Source organism: Mus caroli, unplaced genomic scaffold (assembly GCF_978045245.1).
Source record: "Mus caroli unplaced genomic scaffold, Mus_caroli_1 scaffold_20, whole genome shotgun sequence".
Lineage (NCBI taxonomy): Eukaryota > Metazoa > Chordata > Mammalia > Rodentia > Muridae > Mus > Mus caroli.
In genome coordinates, this window is record NW_028227275.1 from 35,432,501 (window position 1) to 35,453,213 (window position 20,713).

At 48.2% G+C, this 20,713-nt stretch overlaps 1 protein-coding gene across 1 annotated transcript; it reads right to left on the minus strand.

Annotated features, from left to right (window-relative positions):
• Window positions 1–7,035: 7,035 nt before the first annotated feature.
• Window positions 7,036–20,372, minus strand: Dmrt3 (doublesex and mab-3 related transcription factor 3). Its single transcript, XM_021152527.2, has 2 exons — window positions 19,635–20,372; window positions 7,036–8,678 (listed from the first exon to the last, which is right to left on the minus strand). Exons 1-2 carry the CDS (start codon window positions 20,101–20,103, stop codon window positions 7,717–7,719), a joined length of 1,431 nt encoding a protein of 476 aa, XP_021008186.1. The 5' UTR covers window positions 20,104–20,372; the 3' UTR covers window positions 7,036–7,716.
• Between the last annotated feature and the right edge of the window lie 341 nt (window positions 20,373–20,713).

Here is a 20,713-nt window from a genome sequence, read left to right on the forward strand (position 1 = left end):
ACAGAAGCGAAGAGACAGTTTCTTCTATCTGAGCCTGGGCTGGAACAGGAAGCTGGAACTGTGGCCACTGGAACCCTAGTGGGCTACTGAGCAGCAAAAACAACAAACAAAGTAAAACCTCCCTATAGGGACACTAATCCATTTTACGTCAAATTAAAACCACCTCACCATAGCTGCTCAAAGCAAACCAAGACTGGTTTCTTATGACGCAGAGCTGAACTCTCCAAATGCTCTGCTCTCCTACTTCTCACTCTCCCAGTCTCCGAGGTCCCAAAGAGCCTGCCCTGAAGCCTGGACTGTTAAAGGCCCTGAGCCTGGGTTCCCAGGGTCAGCCTAGGCAAGTCTCAAGAAGCCAGGCTCTGTCTCACTATTGGGACAAAGGGTGGGTGATGGGTTCTAGGTTCACACCAACCTTCTTCTACCCAAAGTGACTTGACGCTGGGCCTTCTGCACACAGAAACAATGAGGGGACTGGGTCATTTTTCAAATGTGTTAAGGGAAAGAAAACAGCCTGGTTTTGGGTTTTGTTTTTTTTTGTTTGTTTGTTTTCAATTCTATAAAGTAGTTCAAAGGGTTGGCGTAGTAGAGAAAGGACTGGTTTTGCAGGGTTATTTTGAGAATAAGTCCTCCTGTGACTATCGTGAGGCCCTTGGGTGATGGGAGGGGCAACTTGGAAATGCTCCCTGGGCAGAATATCTGTAGCATCTTTCCACTCGGTGGCTGTTAATCATGATAAAGCTACAGCCAGGGCATGTACACCTCACAGTTCTGTGGCTTCGAAGAGCCACAGGATGGAGGATTTGGGAAACAGTCACACAAAGTGTCCTTGTGATAGTGACACTTTGGGCTTACCATGTTTTCTACGCATATAGAACTCCAAGCCTCTTGTAGTAAGACAATCCATGCAGGTCAGCCAATGGAATTCCAGCACCCTTAAGGCCATGAACACCCTTCAAGTTCTTGCCTGCTGCCAGGGAAGCCATAGCCAGAGATGTCAGCAGCCTCAAGAGAGAAGCAGAATCCTGTCTCACTGCCTAGAGAGCTGCCAGCAGGGTGGCAGATTTTATATGGGTCTGAAATATGTGCAGAACTACGGACATTTTGGAATTGTTACGAACGTACGTCTCTGAAACAGGCTTACTCATGTCTCCTTCTTCCCTCTCCTAATGGTTCTGAAGGCAGCAGTGAGGACCCTGAAGGTCTCTTCCGTGTGTTTATGAATTGATCCTGGTTTCTGAGATACTCAGAACCGCAAGTTAGCATTCAGGCCTCTCAGGCATCACAGGGGCAGGTTTAAGAGTCTCATTTTCTATCCAGGTAAGACCTTTCAAAGCTTTGGACCCACGGAGGCAAAAAATAAAACAGATTGATATTTGGATGGTTGTGCCCTCCTTGTAGAGAAGAAAATGGGGCATCAAAGGGAAGGGTAGCTCTCCTTGAGGCAAATGAAGGGGGAGGGTAAAGCCCCACCTCAGGCTCTAGGACAGCCAGGGATTTCAGCCCCCAAAACCATTCCTCCAGAGAGTCGTGTTTTCCAGATGTGTCTGATTTAATTCGGTGACAGGAGCCAGGCACGAGTGGGGAAAGGTACAACTAGCCTGGTTTCCTGCATCATTTCCATGTTTCCCACGCTTCCCAGCAAAGACGTAATATAGCGCATAGTCGAGGTTTGCCCATGTGTAAATGCTAGCAGTTGTTTGAAAATGAAACAAAACTTCACATTGGTTAAGCAAAACACAACCAAGAGATAAATCAGGCCTTGAGGTCATCTAGCCAGACTCTTGCTGGCTTTGTTTCCTTGTGCTCTGTGACTGTGGGTAAGATCACAGAAACAGGTCACAGGACAGGCCTCTCTGGGAAGGTTGGCCAAAATCAGCTAATAGAAACACAGCTAACCCTGACCTACATGGGCTGGAGAGATGGCTTAGTGGTCCAGAGCACTGGGTACTCTTCCAGAGAACAGGATTCTATTCCTAGCACCCATGTGGCAGCTCACAACTGTCTGTAACTCCTGTCTCAGGAGATCACAGCAATTTGGATATACTCATGTGAGCTAACCTGAAAGACTAGCCTGTTCTTCTAGGTATACACTTTATTTATTCATGTATTTTACGTATATGTGTGCCTCTGTCTTCAGACACACCCGAAGAGGCAATCAGATCCTATTATAAGGGGTTGTAAGCCACCATGTGGTTCCTGGGAATTGAACTCGGGACCTCTGGAAGATCCATCAAGCACTCTTAATCACTGAGCCATCTCTCCAGCCAGTTATGCAGATTCTCAAATGTTATGACTAGAAGTTTGTCACTTCTTCCTCACTGAAAGGCTGGCCTGGGTTTTCCTAAGGCTATTCTCTGGTGGGACTTCAGTGGCTCTCTTTACAACTGGGGATCCTGAGAGGGAGGGGGGTTGTCCTCTCTTGGAGCTATAAGTGAGAAGGCTTATGGGAGATCTCGCATATAGATTGTGAGCTGACACCTCGGAGCATTTCAGGGAGATCCAATCCATCCAGTCCACCCCAAGTCCCTCCAGGATACTGCTCTTCAGTGCCGCCTGTGGGCTGGAGATGTGCCACCATGGCCTCAGTCGCAAGTGTCCCGACGGAGAGTTCCTTGAATTTGAAGACAATGAATAAAGAATTTGTACTGTATTCCTATGAACTGAAGCAGGCCTTTCTTGTTTGACCAAAGGAATACTAAGGAATACCCAGTTTCATTCCTGCCACTGACCCCTAGGGGGCAGCAGAGCAATGGGAAATAGTAAGAGTGACCATGGCCAGCCTTTCAACGCTGTGGTATCCTACAAGATGGACCAGGCAGGGTTCTGGTTGTTCTTAACTCCAGGGTTCTGCTGCCATCAATCTCTGAGCCACCACTCTCAACATCCAGGCTGTTACTGCCTTCATTGCTAGAGGTTTTGCTCAACCCAAGAGAAAACAACCTGGTGAGACGGAGACCCATAACTGAGTTGGAAGAGCACTACCACACCTAGGTAGCTGAGCTTAGGCAAATTATTTCTTTGCTTTCTATCAAATGGGAAGAGCAATCCTGACCAGCCTTGCGAGATCCCCAAGAGGACTAGGCGAAGTCACTTAGAACAGTGGCTAACACTGGGAGGTGTTCTCTAAGCCCTTACTCCTACATCCCATAATACCAAGCCACTTTTGAGAAATGCAGTTTCTGGGGGGAAGTGGCTTCTAATTAATTAATTTGCATTTGGGATGAACTCAGATTATCCGTTGTTTCGAAACAGTGTTATCTAGAGAGCACTTTGAGATATTAATGTGGATAAATTGCTGTTGGGCTAATAAGACTTCCCCTGTGGGTGTGAATAGCAGTGTGCAAAGCATGCCTCTAATTTTCAAGACTCTAAATATAATAAAGTATTTTTCGGGAGTAAGCCACCTTAGACACAAGTGTTTCTGGAAGATCCGGAAAGTACAGTAAATTGTGATTATAGACACTACTGTATGGGAAATACGGGTGAGCCCCTTCAAAGACAGAAGATAGTAGAAACAGTCTGCTGATGGCGTTGGCAGCCACCCTCCTGTGACTTCCCACACTGTTCCAGCAGCCCTAAAGAACATGGGTCCAGTTCACTCACTGGGAGCCTGAACTGATAAAAACATCGTTGGAGAGAAACTAAGGTCAGAATGGAGGGCTAGCCTGGCCTAGCATGCAACAGGTCCTCGAACCCACCTCCAGCTCTTGGATGGATATGGATAGCCAAGCTAACAGACGCAAGTAGTGGGTTCTCAACAAATCTGGCTGTCTACTTTTCCTCTCAACTCCACCGAGTGAGGGGGGTTTTGTTTGGTTTGGTTTGGTTTCTGTTTTTGTAAGTTAAACACTAAGCTATCTGAAACCTCGTCCTATTTTCTCAGAGGTCTTCCAGTTCAGCCCTTCAGGATAGACTGGCAACATGGACAAGGAAGGTTCTGGTTGGTCCAGTGGTCAGGATGATGCTGCCTCCCAATTCATGTACTCTGTCTTTCTTCTCATCTTTCCCTAGGAAGATACTAGATGTTGATGCATCTTTGTGCAAAGCAGAGAAAGGCTCCTTCCTCTGGTATGGTGTTAGATACCTATGAGATCCATCACTCAGGACACTGATACAGAGCAATGGAGAATTTGAGCATAGGACTAGGATAATTATCAAGACTCTATCTCAAACAGGAAGGAGGAGAAAGGACGGACGGTGGGGGAGGCAGGGGGCCAAAGAGGATGGAGGAGGATGGAAGGGAATGGAGGGAGATGGAGGGGGATGGAGGGGGATGGAGGAAGATGGAGGGGGATGGAGGGGGATGGAGGGAGATGGAGGGGGATGGAGGAAGATGGAGGGGGATGGAGGGAGATGGAGGGGGATGGAGGGGGATGGAGGAAGATGGAGGGGGATGGAGGGGGATGGAGGGGGATGGAGGGGGACGAAGGGGATGGAAGGGGATGGAAGGGGATGGAGGGGGATGGAGGGGAATGGAGGGGGATGGAGAGGAATGGAGGGGGTGGAGGGAGATGGAGGGGGATGGAGGGAGATGGAGGGGTGGGGTGAAAGAAGGAATGGAAAAAAGAAAAGGAAGTAAAATGACCCCTCCCAAAACAGTGTATTTTTTTTCTCTGAAAAACTTGAAAAGGACACTAATCCAGGCTCAGAACCTCCCTTGCCCACCTGCTTGTTCTTGATGCCATAGGTAGGATAAAGATCTCCTTGGCAGTCTATGGCAGCCAGCACTGCCCAAGGTAGAAGCCAAAAGAAGCAGCCATCCAGCCAACAGCCTGCTAGGGAGGACAGAGCCCCCTGGCATCTCCACAGTTGCCTTCATACTGAGATGCCTGCCCAGCCCACGTCTCCCTTTCTCTCTCCAAGCGGCCTTCACACATGGCTTCTGCCCAGTGCCATACTGGGCCGGGAGGCAGAGAGTCCTCCTTTACCCCAGACAACTCTGCACAGACCTCTGGAATCTTTCATCCAAATCCCAGCATGAGTCTGAGGTCACAGTCTAAAACCACCAGGCAGTACTCTGGCCTTCTGGAGGGATAAGTTTTCTTAACAACTGCTGAGTTTACTTTCGGTTAAGTCGGGTGGCTTTGCCTGTGGGATATATGAAACTCATGACACAGCTCAACAACCCAGCCAATCTCACCATCCAATTAGTAAATAAACGCCATTGAAATTTAAGGACACGCCACTGCCTTTGCTATTTCCCCTTGACACTGAGACAGTAAGCGATACTGTGGGAACCCTAAAGCCTGCAGTGCATAAACCATCAGCAAAAGGCAAGGTCGCCTCCTCTGAGGCTGCTCTGCCCTGGAAGATTGGAATTTTGGGAGGATGCATTCGGAAGTGATTTTTCCCCCCAGCGATGACAACTCTCAGTATCACATAAGAAATGAAATTGAAGCATTGATCTTATTCTTCAAATACAGGATAGCTTCAATATTAAAATTAACATATAAATTTAGCATCCATCTTCTTCCCGACTTCCTCCTGCTGAGTAAATGCAGACAGAATGAATCACTGAGACAGTGCGCAGTGAGACCAAGTTCATTTTTCAAATCCGTCTGTTCAAATGCAGTCAGAGCCTGTTTCCTGGGCACCCGACAAATGTTTCCAAGAGGCTCCCCTCTCACTGACTTGGTCCAGATCGATTCACAGGGCAAGCAGGAGGACCCTGAGAGGGGAGTCCCTGAGGAACAAGTCCTAGGAGCATCCAGCTGCCCATCTACTCTTTCCTACTGCAGTTTCTCTTCATAAAAATCTAAATATGTAAAACGACTCATTAGACGGCTTTTAGTTAACCTACCAAGCTCACAACCACTCCCGCTGGCCACACACCTGGGATCTACCTGGCCATCTACCCTTGTAGGAAACTACTTGCACCCCATTGTGAAGATTGCTGCTGCTTTTCCGAAATCCAAATCAGCGGGATAAAAACTATTCTCAAATGTCACCAGAAAACACGAGGAGTAGCTTGAAGGTTTCACGGCACCTGCTTTTCCCTGGGCACAATGGGGACCACATATTTATACTCTTATTATCTGGTCCTTTAGCAATGTGAAGTTTCCAGAAACAGACACTTCTGATTCTGTGTAGCCACCTAGTAAATGACCCCAGTGGGTACTAGACTTAGAGCAAGCACTCGGGTGCCTACACAGTGAGGTTTACCTTGTTGTGTCAAGTTAGACTGGAATTCTCGGTTTAAGAGTTTAGACCTTAGAGTTTTCACTCGGTACAGGTCTGAGAAGAAAAGCAACCAAGGGAGAGAGAAAAAAACCCATTCTCTAATCTAGTGAACTCACAAATTACCTCAAAGAGGGTGATGAACAAAGAAATCTTTCTCTCTCAAAGATTGCTCACTCCAGAGGCACCCTGTGGAAATTAAAATGAGATTCTTCTTTTGAATAAGGCCCTTCTCCCAGAGCCTTTCTGGGCTTGAAGGAGTCTCTGGATGAACTGCGACCCTTTTCCCATCACTCAAGAGCTACTCAAAGCTGATACCTGTGGGGGGGGGGGCTCCCTGCATCTCCCCACGAAGAGGCCCTTGTGCTTTGACTATTCGCTCTCCCTTCTAGATTCATGACGTTCATAGCATGACTGTCTGACCTAAGCAGCCATCACCACCTCTCAGGCATGCTGAAGAACAGGAACAGTAAAAGTTCTGAAGGGGGGGGGAACACTCACACCTATATTCTGAATGTGAGGCTGAGGGAAGCCACCGTGTTCACATACTTCATGTACCCAGTGGGTTTGGTGTCAGGTCTCTACTGGACACACCTCCCTTCTTTCTCTCACTCAGCTGTACAGCCTTAGTATTTTACTGTGTTTTGCTGTTAACTGTTCCATTTGGAGTGCTAGGGAGTGAACCAGAGCCCACGCCTGCTGAACCCCTGCCCGCCCCCACCAGTACAGGCAATGCCCAGTTTACGACATGTCCCCACTGAACAGTGTCTTGGTTTCGGACTCAGGCATTAGTAGGGAGGCTCTGTGTTTGGAGACCTTCCTTCCGGAAAGCAGAAAAGACATCAACCAAGATGGCGTCCTTAGTTTATTTTTTTTTCTAGAGTCCTTACTTAGCATGCTACATTAACCTGACAAAGCTTAATCTTGTGTTCGCTTCGCGATACGTCTCATGCAGTTCACAGCTGGGATTGGTTTTATGTTGATATTACACGTGTTTCCATTCAGCCATGTGAAAAGAATGATTCTTAATGAAGTTTGTCTCTGAAAACGGCCCGAGCTTAAATAAGAGCCTGCTCAGTCCGCTCTAGTCTGAGTGCAGTCAGATAACGTCCCTGCTCATAGTCGGTTGGCCATCGAACCACTCCCTAAGGTTTCCAGTGTCCTGAGGAATCCTTTTACAAAATGGCATTCAAGTATACTATATCACTGAACATTCCAGGTTGAATTGAGGGAGTAAAGCTGGCCCCCCAGTTAAACCCCCCACTGGCCCGGCCTTCTCGGGGCATCCTCAGCTTTAAACTCATTTACAGCATTCAGCACTAAATCCACAGAGCAGAGCTATTTGGCATTTTCCAGTGAAGTGCAGGGAATTAAATAAGTTATGTTTTCATTGCTAACGTATAGACTACCAAGCACGTCACTTTGTCAAACAGGAGGAAAGGGTATACAGTATTGGTGAACTTTCCTGGAGGGGGCAGGGGGACGCCCAGGGTTCCAACACACACAAAATGTCACCTGGTCACCACCCATAGGTACACTTTACGATGACGTGTTGAGTATTCTAGAATCCGAGGAGTCAGACCTCTCGTCATAGTCATCCTCTGTGTAGATGGACTGCTTTGTCACGATTGGACACCCGTCGTCAGGGATGGAGATTCGAGGGTCCTCTGTGGTGCGGGAGGAGAGCACGGGCGAGCTCCGGAAGACGCTAGTGGAGTTACTGGGAAATGGACTGACATACTGGGACCTCAGCTGGTACTGCTGCTGCAGCGTCATGGTGTTCCACAGGGTGACATCATTGGGTAAAAAGGGGCTCGACTGGTTTCTGGCCAAAGTATTCCTCAGCATCAGCGGGTACCGAGGTGGCTGGGGGAAAGGATGCTGCAGGGGCACGGCCAAGGGGTTGGGGACCACGTTGCTGGAGTCCGCGGAAAAGCGTAAGGTGTCAGGGACACGGAAGGCAGAGCCCACCGACCACTTGGAGGAAGAGATAGGGTAGGAGCCCAGCGTGTGTTCAAAGATATGGCCGCTAGAGGGCAGCACCAGGCTCTCTTCGGCCGTCCGCTCCGCCCCAGCCGCGGAGGACCGACTGGACAGCAGGACCTCCACGGCACTGACCAGGTCGCCCCCGCAACCTTTCAAGATGAGCTCCAGGACAGTGGGCTTCTGGTTGGGAAAGATTTTTTTCAACACTTCCAGGGGTGGCCGGTTGGCTTTCAAGCTGAAGGGCAGAGAGACCGTCCCAGACGGGCCCTCGATCAGGAGGTGGCTCTGCTCAGCGTGGTACTTGGGGCTGTCCGGGCAGCTCTCGGGGTTGCCCCCGTTTTTCTGCACGGCGTACCCACCTTCATCCACGGACACGATCTCGGGGCTCTCCGGAGTGAAGCAGTTCTTGCTTTTGACAACATCTGGGGAGCTCCTCTGATCGGTGTCTTTGTCACTGAAGGCCTCCGCAGTGTTGTCTGTGGAACTGCTGTCCCCAACTCTCTCTTCTGTCAGATCTGAAAGGCAAGAGAACAGTTGGGTTAACCCCTTCCTGGTGTGCTCAGAGTCAAGCCTTCTGGAATGAGGGAGTTTGGCTCAATAGGTCATAACACACTGCCAGTCTTTAAAGAAGAAATCAAAAGTCATTGGCAAAGCGAGTCAGGGACTGGGGTCAGTAAATGAAGATGGTGCAATCACTGTTTTCTCAGAATGCTGTAGGAGAGGAAGCGTGCCTTAAAAACAGAATGGCTACCCACATGCAGGCCTGCGAGACTCTGACCAAGGCACAGGAAATGGCCACAGGAGGGGCTCTGGCCATGACCACCTGCTACAACCATCCCATAGTCACTTTAATAATCACATCTGCTACCCATGGCCTGGTTTTATGCTAAATAGGGCTTGCGATCCAGACAGGGTTTTTGTTTGTTTGTTTGTTTGTTTGTTTTTAAATCAGGTTATCGTGTACAATAACTCATTGATGTAGTTTCTAAGTGAAAGACAAACATAACCCCTGAAATCACTTGTAAAAAGCCACTGAAGGGCCAGGCAAAGTCAGCTGCCTGGCCCTTACCAAAGGCCAAACAAAGCCAGTTCAAATTCCGGATGAAGGAGAAAGAAATGGCTGGAAGATTTGGGAACTGTCCACCATATGTGGGAAGAGGTAGGTGGGTGCCTTTGTGTGAACTGGTGTGCCATGAAAAGGACCTACAACACTTCAAAGTATGTTTGAAGGAGGAAGGATACCTAAGAATGTTCTTAATACAGCCAAGACTAGCTTTGAAACAGACCAGTTGCCAATGTGGCATTCTAACCTCGGATGTTACCCAAGAGGAGAGCGCTGCAGTACTAAATAGTCAGAAGGAGTGGGCAAGGGGGCTCTGGGTTTCACTGTAAATAAAGGAACAGATTTTGTCTTACTAGCAAACTACATGCAAAGAGATTTGTTTTATCCTTAAAAAAAAAAATGTGCCAGTAGTGGCTGCTTAACCTAGAGTGACGGATCTGAAGGAAAAAGAAAGGAAGAAAAAAAGGAAGAAGGAAGGAAGGAAGGAAGGAAGGAAGGAAGGAAGGAAGGAAGGAAGGAAGGAAGGAAGGAAGGAAGGAAGAAAAGAAAACCAGTCCCAGTGAGGCAGTTGTCAGGTTGTGAGGACTGTGGATCTCCGTCTTCTCTTCTGACTGAATAGCCTCATTGTGGGCCTCTCTATGGGCAAACCTGCTTGTGTGCAGATAGCCAGAGGTGAAATTTCATCAAAGCAGCTTCTAGAAGGTACCCCCTCCTACCTGTTGTTGTTTACTTTCAAAGCTTTTAACAAAGGCCCATTGAGGTTCATTTCTTTAACACCACACGGCTCTTAAGCACAAGGTAAGCCAACAAAAGCCTGCAGCCAAACGTAAGTGTTTTAAAGCATTCTTAGGCCATAACAAAACATGCAGCTTTCAACCGTGTCTAATACAAACTCAGAGTCATCCCAAACTGCCTCGTCCATTGCACTGCTCTTTAATAGAAACTAGAAGGTTTCTATTGTTGGGGTTCATTTGTAGTCTACCCAATGAATCTCCCCTTTGCTCCCAATGGCTACTTGGATTCACCAAAGACCTACTTTTACAAGACCAATGTTGCATCTTCTCTCCTCCTGCTTCCCAGGACAACAGGTCCAGCTTTTACCTCCCAATGATTGAACTCCTTAAATCCCCTGTCCTTGACACACAAGACAGACCCAACCAAACAAGAAGGCTCATGCAGATTTATATTCTAAGCAGCCTGCATTTCATGTATATTATTGCCCTGATGAACGACCCCATAGATAACTCCCTATTACTCTATTGCCAAAACCTCGAGAAGGGTAGACAGTGACAGTGTGTTAGCTCTGAAATGATCACACAATTGCATTTTGACCCCTGTTCAATGGAGCATTGGGAAACAAGTTCAATACTGTCCCCCCCCCATGTACCTATTGATATGTTTAAAATGGCTCACATCTCTAGACACCTAAATTCAGCTTTTATTATCTATCATCAGCATCAAGCATTTCTTGACCTTACAATAGGCCAAAACAAGGATACAGAATAAAAAAATTTAAAAAAAGAGGGAAGGCAGCAGGAAGCATAAGCTCATGGAAGTTATCTTGAGGAAATAGATACATGTGCTGGAGAGACCAAGCACGCATGACCAGGCATAGTTTGGGGGCATCAAATACATTATTCACAGAGATCCCAAGGGTGGAGCAACCCACATTGTTCATCAATGAGTGAAGGGGTAAACAGAATATTATCCAGACTCGAAAGGGAATGAAATTCTGATATCTGCTACAGAGGAGAACTTTAAGGGTACTCTACCTAAAATAAGCTGGCCACAAAAGAAGTTATGTGGCTTCTATGGGATGCTTAGAATGGATAAAGTACAGAGACTCTCGGGAGGTGTAGTTCTAGGGGAGGGGAGACAGGAGTTACTCTTTAATGAACATGAGGTTCCAATCAAGGATAATGAAAAAGTTCTGGATGGATAGTGGTGTTTCAAAGCAACATAAACGTCTTTAGTGTCACCAAGATGTCCACCTTAAAATGGTAACAATCCGTCACCTATATTTTACCATAAAACAAGAAAATAGGGCACAGTATCGCGGCAGCCTGCCAAGCTGGTAAGGTTTGGTTTTGTTTGCTGATGGTTTTGCTTCTGCTAGAGAAATGACCTTGTCTTTGAGAATAAGAGGCACATCTACACACCTGGAAAGCTCTCAACTTTGCTATTCTTAACAGAAAGCAGCTAAACAATAAAATAAAATAAAATAAAATAAAATAAAATAAAATAGCTTTGTGTCTTAAAAGGTAACATTTCACATGCCTTGGGTGAATTCAAACACTGAAGACTTCTTCAGCAAAACAGCTTCATCGGCGCTTACACAGCTTACACAGCTGAATTCAGGCTCCAGGTGACCCCTGGACCAGAAGGGCAGTGAGGGACACTGAGAACCGATGCTCTAGCTACTCAAACAAACCTATCTCATCAAAATGTATTTTCTTCCTCAAGGCAGCAACAGACACTGGGAGGCCGGCTTTTAAGTCGGACGGGATACAATTCTACCTTTGTATCTATTTTCCAAGTTCTGCAGAACACACCTCATGCAATCTTTCCTGGCAGACGAATGGTGATGGAGCCATTCTCCCCTCTGTGTTGTCCTTTGCCCCTGTTACAGAGACATGCCAGTGTACTGTGCACTTTGGGGTATTTGAGCAGTGGAGGAGGAGGAGGAGCACTGTGCTGAGTCATCCCCACTCTTCAAAGATTTCTGGGTTGCTCAGCATCCCAGTCTCAGTGTGGAGGCTATGGCTAAACGTGAGAGAAGCTGGCAGGATGTCCTAGGAATCAAATGCATGAATCAAGGGCTTTGTAATCAACTGAGCTCGGCAATGCTTATGCTGGGAAGGACAGGGGGAGGCACCAGCCAATGAGAGAAGCAGGTTCACATACCAGAGGGCACACACATTTGAGAAATGAATGTACACACGCACGATGCCCACCAGCACCCGAGGGTGCTGGATTTCAAAACAGAGCCAAGGACGATGGGCGTCAAAACCTGCACCAAGGCAAACTCCTTGCCCAAAAGAATAATTTCTGAAAAGCAGAATTGACAATCCCTGCAATTTGGGAGGGGGGGGCGCTCTGATGTCTATTATTGTCCCTAAACTAAAGCCATTGCAAGCTGCTATAAACACAGACTTTCACAAGTAATTACCGAGGCTAAGAGTTGAGCCCAGTGGTAACGGATATTCCTTTACAGTCCCAGGGTTCCCTCTCCTAAATGAACTGTACAAATCATTCCAGTTGGTGTAAGGCACAAAGCCTTTCTGGATACAGAACCATGGACCCGTCAGCTGAGAAAACAGAACAGGAATATTCCCAGACCCCTCTGCCTTACTGAAACAGAGACTCTAATCGGAACATAAGGAGTGGAAGGATATCTCAATTGACCATTTTAACTCTGCATTCAGTATAGGTAGGCAAAACCAAAGTAGATGAAACCATGACACTATATGTCTGTCACGACAGGCCAGTTAATACAAGCGAGGACATGTTTTTTAGCATTACAAGAGGAAAAAAAAAGCCAAACCTTTTAAAAAATATCAAACATTTGAGCTCTCACTTCAGAGCCCATGAAGCAGAAACGCTCCCATTCCAACCCCGAAACAAACTCTGCTTTAGGTTTACGAGAGCCGAGTTAAGGACACGTTTTCTTTGAAAAGCAATGCCACCTCCTTCTAAGCACATGTGCCGTGAGGTGACAACTATACCTTCTTTTTTGCTAAAATAAATAAACACATGAAAGTAGCTTCCTGTCTAAAAATTACAATTTGAACAATCTTTCTATGAATTTCTTCATATATACAACTTTTTAAAATTATTCAAATAGTTTAAGAAAGCTTGCCATATCTATGAAACAAACACTCTGCTCAAAATACATACAAATGGAAGAGTGCTCTGACTTTGCTGTCAGTGGTGTTAGAGACTCTATCCAATGAGTGCACAAAACCTAAACCCACCTAACACCTAGAACAAGACACAAGCACTGACCGATTCTCATAATTCATGTATCACAGACCCTTCCCTCCTTGAAGCATGCCATGCAGATAGAAATGTTCCTGTAATATTTGGGAGGTAGATCTCTGGCTGGGTCTCCATGCCAATAAATAGCAATGGGAGGAGGAGCCCCTTGGGGGCTTCCGGAGTCAAACGTTTAACAAAGCGGGAATTTCTCATATTTTCTATTGATCTCACACTAGGAGTGAGGAATCACTAAAAACTGAGTGAGTAGAAATTTGAAGAAAGTGGTGACATTAACAAATCTTGTTCTAAAATTGTGTGTGTGTGTGTGTGTGTGTGTGCGCGCACACGCGCGCTTGTATCTGTGTGTACATGAAAATACTCAATGTTTTGCTTTGTAAATGACCAGCAATGGTTTAACACTGTATAAAGGGTTTAGGGTGATCTCCTTAACCTGGCTTGGTAGTGCATGCTTGTAGTCCTAACACTCAAGAGGCTGACAGGAAGACCCTAAGTCTAAGATTCTATAAAGCCAAGGTTTTGGAGGGACATTGCTTAGAAAGGGCTGGTGGGCTTAAGGAAGTATAGTTTATAAGACTTCATGTGTCTTACCAAAAAAAAAAAATCAGCATGATCAGTTTCTAAGAAAGAAACTAGAAGCTTTGAAAAGGTTGAAATCTCCACATCTACCTGTTCATGGGATTGCAGCTGGCTGCTTGCTTATCCCTCTACTTAACAAATCCCCTTAAATCCCCTATATCCCTAGGTACTGGGCTAGGTAAGATTATACACAGGCAACCACAGCATTGCCTTCGCCACTGGGGCTTACAAGATAGCTAATCCTTTGCAAAAATCTAAAGTATCTGATCAGTTGGTCGCATTTTAGGATGCTACACAGCAAGTTAACGCAGAAGCCAGAAGCAGGGCAGACTATGGTATCTTCACACAGACGGGAATATTATTCACACATGAAGACACTGAGCTAATAAAGCGATACTCTGTGGTGGAAAACAGTAGAACATTGATGTCAGCCTGAAATTCAAGTCTGACTAGTAACTGTAATAAGAGAGCGGAGAGTCCAGAAATGACGACTGTTCTGAGTTCTCATAATGTTCTATTATTTGAAAGGCAGCTGTACTTTGTAAAAATCTGTTTAGCCGTAAAACAACATGGAAACCCTCACCTACCTCTCTACCTTCATGGTTTTTTTTTTTTTCCTTCCCAGAAAAGAAGAGTGTGTTGATGAAGCCAGGGGACAGCTAAGATGCTGTGTGTGATGCAGAACATGTGTATGGCCAAGTGGTGGTCTTTTGATGTCCAAAGGCCTACCATGTAATCGAAACTATACTGGATTAGAACTAGCGACTCCAAAGACCTGAGTGGTTAATGGCTAGAGGGAGTGGGGGCTGTAACAGGTTAGACAGGGAAAGAAAGGAAGAAAGCCATCATGGAGTAAAAAAAAAGAGAGAGAGAGAGAGAGAAGGTAGGCAGGCAGGCAAATGGGTTTTCACCAGGCACTCTTCTTCCCAGACAGGAAGAAACGCAACAGTTCCGGAAAAGGTTCCAAGTCCTGCAGGGACTTTGATTTATGAAGATTTACCCCCCTTCTCTCTGTAAAGCTGTTAACAGAAAGTGCTGACTTGCGGCAGAAAAGAATTTCTCATCGATGCTCTTTGATTGTATTTTGCAAACAAAACGCCTGTTGCTTGGTAACGTTTCACTTGAGCCTGACCTTCTCCAAAAGTTATTGCTAGCAGATTCGATTTACACTGTCCTCCTGTGATTACTGTAATCTTTTAAACCCGAGAGTTCATCCATCAGGGAGAGGAAAAGTTGTTGTAAGTGGAGAGAGCACCGTCATCCCTCAGATTTATAAGGCCTGGAGCAGGCTGGGGGGTTCTCTGCCTGGCAACAGACTCCAGTTCCTCTGGGAGGACTCTTTTTCCTTTAACCTTAGTCCTTGGCTCCACCAGACAAGACAGGAACATTCCAATGCCCCTTGGGGTAGGTGGGATGAGGAGGAAGCAGGCAAGGAGCTGAGGCCAGAGGGGCTGGGAAGGAAGGGCTCCGGGAGACTTGCTTTAGTCCTTAGGTGAGGGAGGAACAGTGACCAGGGGCAAGCAGACAACCTTCAGTACCCAGAGAAGCCAGCATGCTGTCAGCATAAGCCTCTCCTGGGCTTCCTGCCACACCATCCAGGGCTGGGGCCACCAGAGAGCCCAGCCTCCTGTGCCTGGTCAGTCAGACATTCCCCAAAGTCACTGCGACTGACCTACCCAACAAATCTAGCAAGGAAAAGACTGGATTCTTTGCCCCCAAAGTCAGATCTGAATAAGACGTTCCAAGTGGCAGTCTTGCTGTCCTGGCATTTCTTCCTATCTGGCTTTTCCTAAAGCCTCTGGCTTCAGATCAAGCCATCTCAAAGCCAGATGCGTTGTTTTTTTTTTTTTTTTTTTTCGTTTTTTCAATTCACAGGTAGACACTCCAGGTGACTTGTAATTGTTCCCAGCTCCTTCCTTGCCCTGGGTGTACAATCCTGTACCCAGGAACCCTCAATGCTAATAGCCGAGTATTTCTCTTTGGAGAATTAAAAGGGAAAAGAATTAAAATGAAGGAAGCAGACTGGGCAATCCAAACCATGCTGGAGCTGGCAGCCCAGAGCAGTCAGGAAGGGGCTTCAGCAGAGGCAAAATAAAGTCAGCTTTCCAAAATCCATCGACCTCTCCCTCTCCACCCCTCTCTCCCTCTCTCTCTCCCTCTCTCCCTCTCTCTCTCTCTCTCTCTCTCTCTCTCTCTCTCCCTCCCTCTCTCCCTCTCCCCTCCCTCTCTCTCTCCTTCTCTCTTTCTCCCTCTCTCCCTCTCTCTCCTCTCTGCCTTGTCTGCCTCTCTCAGAATTAAAGGCTATCTTACTCTCCTATCCAACCTTCCTCTTCAATCTCCAACCAAATGTCCTTTAAGAGCATTTAAATTATACATACAAACATATATATATATATATACATATATATACCCACATATATATTTAAATTAAATTCTATTAAATTAAACGTAAGTGTATTTATTTTACATATACATATATATATATATGTATATATATGGCATACATGTGGAATCTATATATTTATGTGATATCACACACACACACACACACTCACGGTATAACTGCCATATGGCAGATACACACCAAGGAAGATTCCACAGCCACGTATCTTTCCTTCCCAGGCACCCGGGCCTATGGCCACCCAGGACCACCGTCCTCTAGAGGGAAAGTTTGGGGTAAGGTAGCCAATGTGGCTGTATTTCTCGCCTTGGCCATGACCCTTAACTTCCCTCAGATCCGGAGCCCCTGGTTCTGAAAGGCTGGCTTGGCTGGTATGATTAAGACTCCCAGGTCAGAAGCTCGCACAGCTGCAAAAGGTTAAGGCTCCCTGAGCTGTTTTCATAGGGCGGGGCGGGGGGAGGTGAGGGGAGGTGACACAAAGGTAAGAGCGGAATATGTGGGTTGCATAGTATCTATAGCAAAGGGTAACTTAGAAATCGGAGCGCAATCAAAATCTCATTTAATTACATCAGAGATGACTGGCAGAAGAAGGCTGTAATTAAAAACATATTTTCAATCATAGTTGAAACAGCCAGTAGAATCTTCTTAAACTCACGTTGAAAACAATGCTCAAACATTCCTTTAAGACATCTGAAAGAGAGCTTAGGAAAGATTCCCTCCAGTTAGAAAACTGGTGTTCATGTCTCTTCCCTGAACTACATGGGCTCATCATCTCCCATGATGCCCAGCCAACATTGTTCTTAAGGCCTGTGCTTCCCTCAAATATTCGGAGAAGAAAAACAGATTCCCTCGGCCTGCTGGTGCTCCACCTACACTGGTCTTCAAGAACACAGCGATGTGTGGGAGGCCCTCTGCCTGCAAACAAGCCAAGCCGACTTGCAAAACCCAAGGTGACAAAGGAGCAGACCTAAATGGTCTGCTAGCAGTTTCTAGACTCGGAGACTGCTGCTAAGCACTGGTCATGGCCCTTCCACCCCAATGGGGTCACACTTCCTCTCTTGGAGGAATGGACTAACTTCTACAGGAAGACCTAATATGCTTCTAAAGATGATGAAGCCCCACATACAAACACATCACACACACAAAAACGCACAGCAAGGCAGCAACAGGCAGTCTCAACCAGGAGTTTTTAACTTGGCTGCCCCCCCACCCCCACCCAGTTGCTTTTCAAAACACATGCTGCAGAGAGGAATCTTATTTGTGTTCCTGGCGGAAAAACTGTAAGTCAGCTTGTTTTTAGAACTCTCTCTCAAGCCAAGTGTGTTTTTTTTTTTTTCCTTAAAGGAACGCAATTGATAAACGAAAACAAAAGTTAGTTGGTGAATGTGCAAGGTATGTGGTGTGACCAACTGGAAACTGAACCCCTTGTCCCACACAGCTCAGTCTCTGGCCGGCTGTCTCCTCCTCCTCCTCTTCCTCTTCTTCTTCCTCCTCTTCTTGTTTTTTTCCCCTCTCTCTCAATTACTTGTTCTCAATTTGGAAGGCTCAGGCTACTTCTGAGTAGCTCGTGAACATAGAAGGAGAGAAATCCTGCACCATGCCTGGTTAGCACCCTTGAAATTCTTTGCCCCTTTTAATTCTCCTAAGGCTTGGGCCCTCCTGCCTCAACTTGGCCTCCTCAATGCTGTCATCCACCCCCTTTTCTCCTTGCTTTGGGTTTTGTGGCTCTTTATACATTTTGGCTATGGAGAAGGACAACCCGTGGAGAACCACAGGATGCTAAAGGAGTCCCCTCTTGGACAGAGACCACAGAACTCAAGGTTAGTGCTCTTTAAGAGCTGCTAATAGGCAGCTGGGCACTGTAAAATAGCAAGTTGAATTTTAACTCGGTCTTCTGCTCTAGTCCTGGGGACTCGAATCCCAGAGCCAGGAAAACCAGGAACGGAAAATTAAAAGTGAGTAGCATGGAATTCTGGGACTAAGACCAAACACTCCTTCTTGTTCTCAGGACAAGCCCTCTTCCCACCATAGGCTCTAGTTTCTCTACTATCAAATCCACAAATATAAGATGAGGGTCGTGGGGCTGTGATTCTGAGAGATGCTTATATGTTCCTTGTTAAATAGCCACAAAACCCAGCCAGCAAACTGCTTTCTGAACTTCAGGCTTACCGGGCACAACTGAGCCAAGCTACCTACCACCTCACCACACACCAACAGTAAGTAGCTCCCCCCAGACCCCCAGTTCAGCACAGTGCTCTGGGGTTCTCTGAAGAAGAGCTGTCATTGAGCAGCTGGGAAAGTAGAGACAGCGGCTCTAGCTACCGAAAAAACTATGGACCTTTCACTCCTAATTCCAGTACACCCCATTCCGGAGGAGATGGGCCTGTCTCCTTTGTACATTTACCCAGTGAAGGGGAAACACCAAACTCCATTGAATTCCGGTTGCCAGGAGGCTGCGAGCAGCCAGGAGTAAAGCTAGAGGTTCCTCCGAGGAAAGAGAGGAAGAGGCTTAAAATGGGGGCAGCCAGACTCAGGAAAGAGCCAGAAAGCGAGAACTAAGTAGAAACCGGGGTCTGCCCACTGTCAGGGCTCAGAACCCTGTTACTCCATCCCCAAAATCAAAGCATATCTGAACAGCGGGAAGCTAGATGGCCAGAAAACCCCGCATTATTTCAGGCCAGGCCAACCCCGCATAATCCTGGAAAGGCACTTGCTAGGTTTTCTCCACTGTAGGCCAAGTTTTGGTTTTAATTTCTTCACACCACAGCAGCCCGGGAAATGGCAATAAAGGACTAAAGAAGTAGTTCAGCAAAAGAGAGTTAGGTGGCTTCACTTTGGAGCCTTTTGGAACCTTTTCCTTATAGTTCTTAAAAGGTGCTTTTTTTTTTTTCCAAATTCTAAGTCTTGAGGCCTCTTAGCCTGGCTAAAAAAACCAAAACGACGACTCCTAGTTCCTTTAAGTAAGAAACAAAACGCCTGTTTTGCTTCCATGCCCTGGACCAAGCTAAGAATCACCTAGAAACAGCAAAACACTGGGCCCTGACTGCTAGCCACCACCTACTTACCCCCTCGCTCCAAGTGAGAGCCCCCATCCCAACCCACCCGTCTAAAACCCGCAGCCCGGAAAACACTCCTCATCGTGGTGCCTTTAAAGTCGGTCTTCCCCAAGACATCATTTTTTTTTTTTTTTTTTTTTGAAATTGACCTGCTATGTTCCCTTTCAACCCGGGGAAAGCCTCTGACAATAGGGACACAGCCAGGCTATCTGGTTGGCCCCTCTGGCGGGCTCCTGGGTTCCACCGGCTTCAGACTCTTGAGACCCCCTTTCCAGGAGAGTAAGAACCGGTGCCTGGTGGGGGTGGGGCAGGCCCACCCAGAGCCCTCGAAGTTCCCTCTTTCGGAGCGCGACCCCAGCGCCGCAGACGCTCTCACCTGGCTTAGCAAGCTGCGCTGGCAGCGTCCCGGGCTGGGGTTCGGCGACCCAGCGCAGCGCGGCGGCCGCGGCCAACTCCGCGGCGGGACGAGGCGGCGCCGGCGGCTGGGACGCCTGAGAGGCTGGCGACGACTGCGAGGCAGTAGCGGCGGTGGCCGCGGCGTCCCCCGGCGGCGGGGGCCCTGGCAGAGCCCGCAGCGAGTCCGGGATGAGGCTCTCCAGGCTCTCGTTGGCCTGCTGCCTGCGCAGCGCCACCTGCGCCGCCATCACCCGCTGCCGCTCGATGATCAGGATGCACTTCTCGCAGGTGCAGTCCTTGAAGCGACAGTAGCGTTTGTGGCCCTTGAGCCAGGACAGCACCCCGTGGTTCCGGCAGCGCGCGCACTTGGGCGTGCGCTGCAAGGGCGCCCGCGGCGGCTGCGACACCGGGCCGCCCATGTACAGGTAGGGGGAGCCGTAGCCGTTCATGCCCAGGGCTCCCCCCGGCCGGCGGCGGGAGCTGGAGCACAGAGCTCGGAGGCCCGCTCTCGGGAGGCCCCGGAAGGTCCGCGGCGGCCGGAGCTACGGCAGCAGTCTCCCCGGCTCCGGTGGCGCTCGCAGCCCGCCGGTCCCCACGCGCGCCGCCTCTCTGCCCGCTGCTCTCCGGGGCGCAGGCTCCACCCGCTGGTCCTCCCACGCTGAGGCTCTGGGGCAGCTGCAAGGAGCCGGGGAGAGCTCTGATTACGGTCTGAGCCACTTCCTCCCCTGGTCCCTTCCTCGCAGACTGGACCCAGCACCTCCTCCGCCACCCTCCCCCCCCCAGTCCCTCCTCCCTCCCGCCGCCGCCACCTCCCCCCCAGGGTCCCAGCCTCCTTGCGCTCCCCACGCGCTTTCCTCCTCCCTGGCAGGCACCCCTCGGGTTCCTGCACCTCACCTTCCCCGCCACCTGCAGCCTGGCCTCTCAGGCGGGGGCGCTCACAGTCCCCTCTTCCAAGCGCTCTGCCACCCCTTCCTAAGCCGGGAGGGACTGCGGGAGCGCTGGGCGGACCGAGTGTGGGGCGGGGGACGATGGGGAGGGGGTGGGTGAGTGTTTGTAAGC

Excerpts from the sequence above, each read along its gene's own strand:
- Dmrt3 (XM_021152527.2), bottom strand. The coding sequence starts at position 20,103 with ATGAACGGCTACGGCTCCCCCTACCTGTACATGGGCGGCCCGGTGTCG. Across the intron at positions 8,679-19,634 it reads AGCGCAGCTTGCTAAGCCAG|ATCTGACAGAAGAGAGAGTT; the intron begins GTGAGAGCGTCT and ends CTTGCCTTTCAG.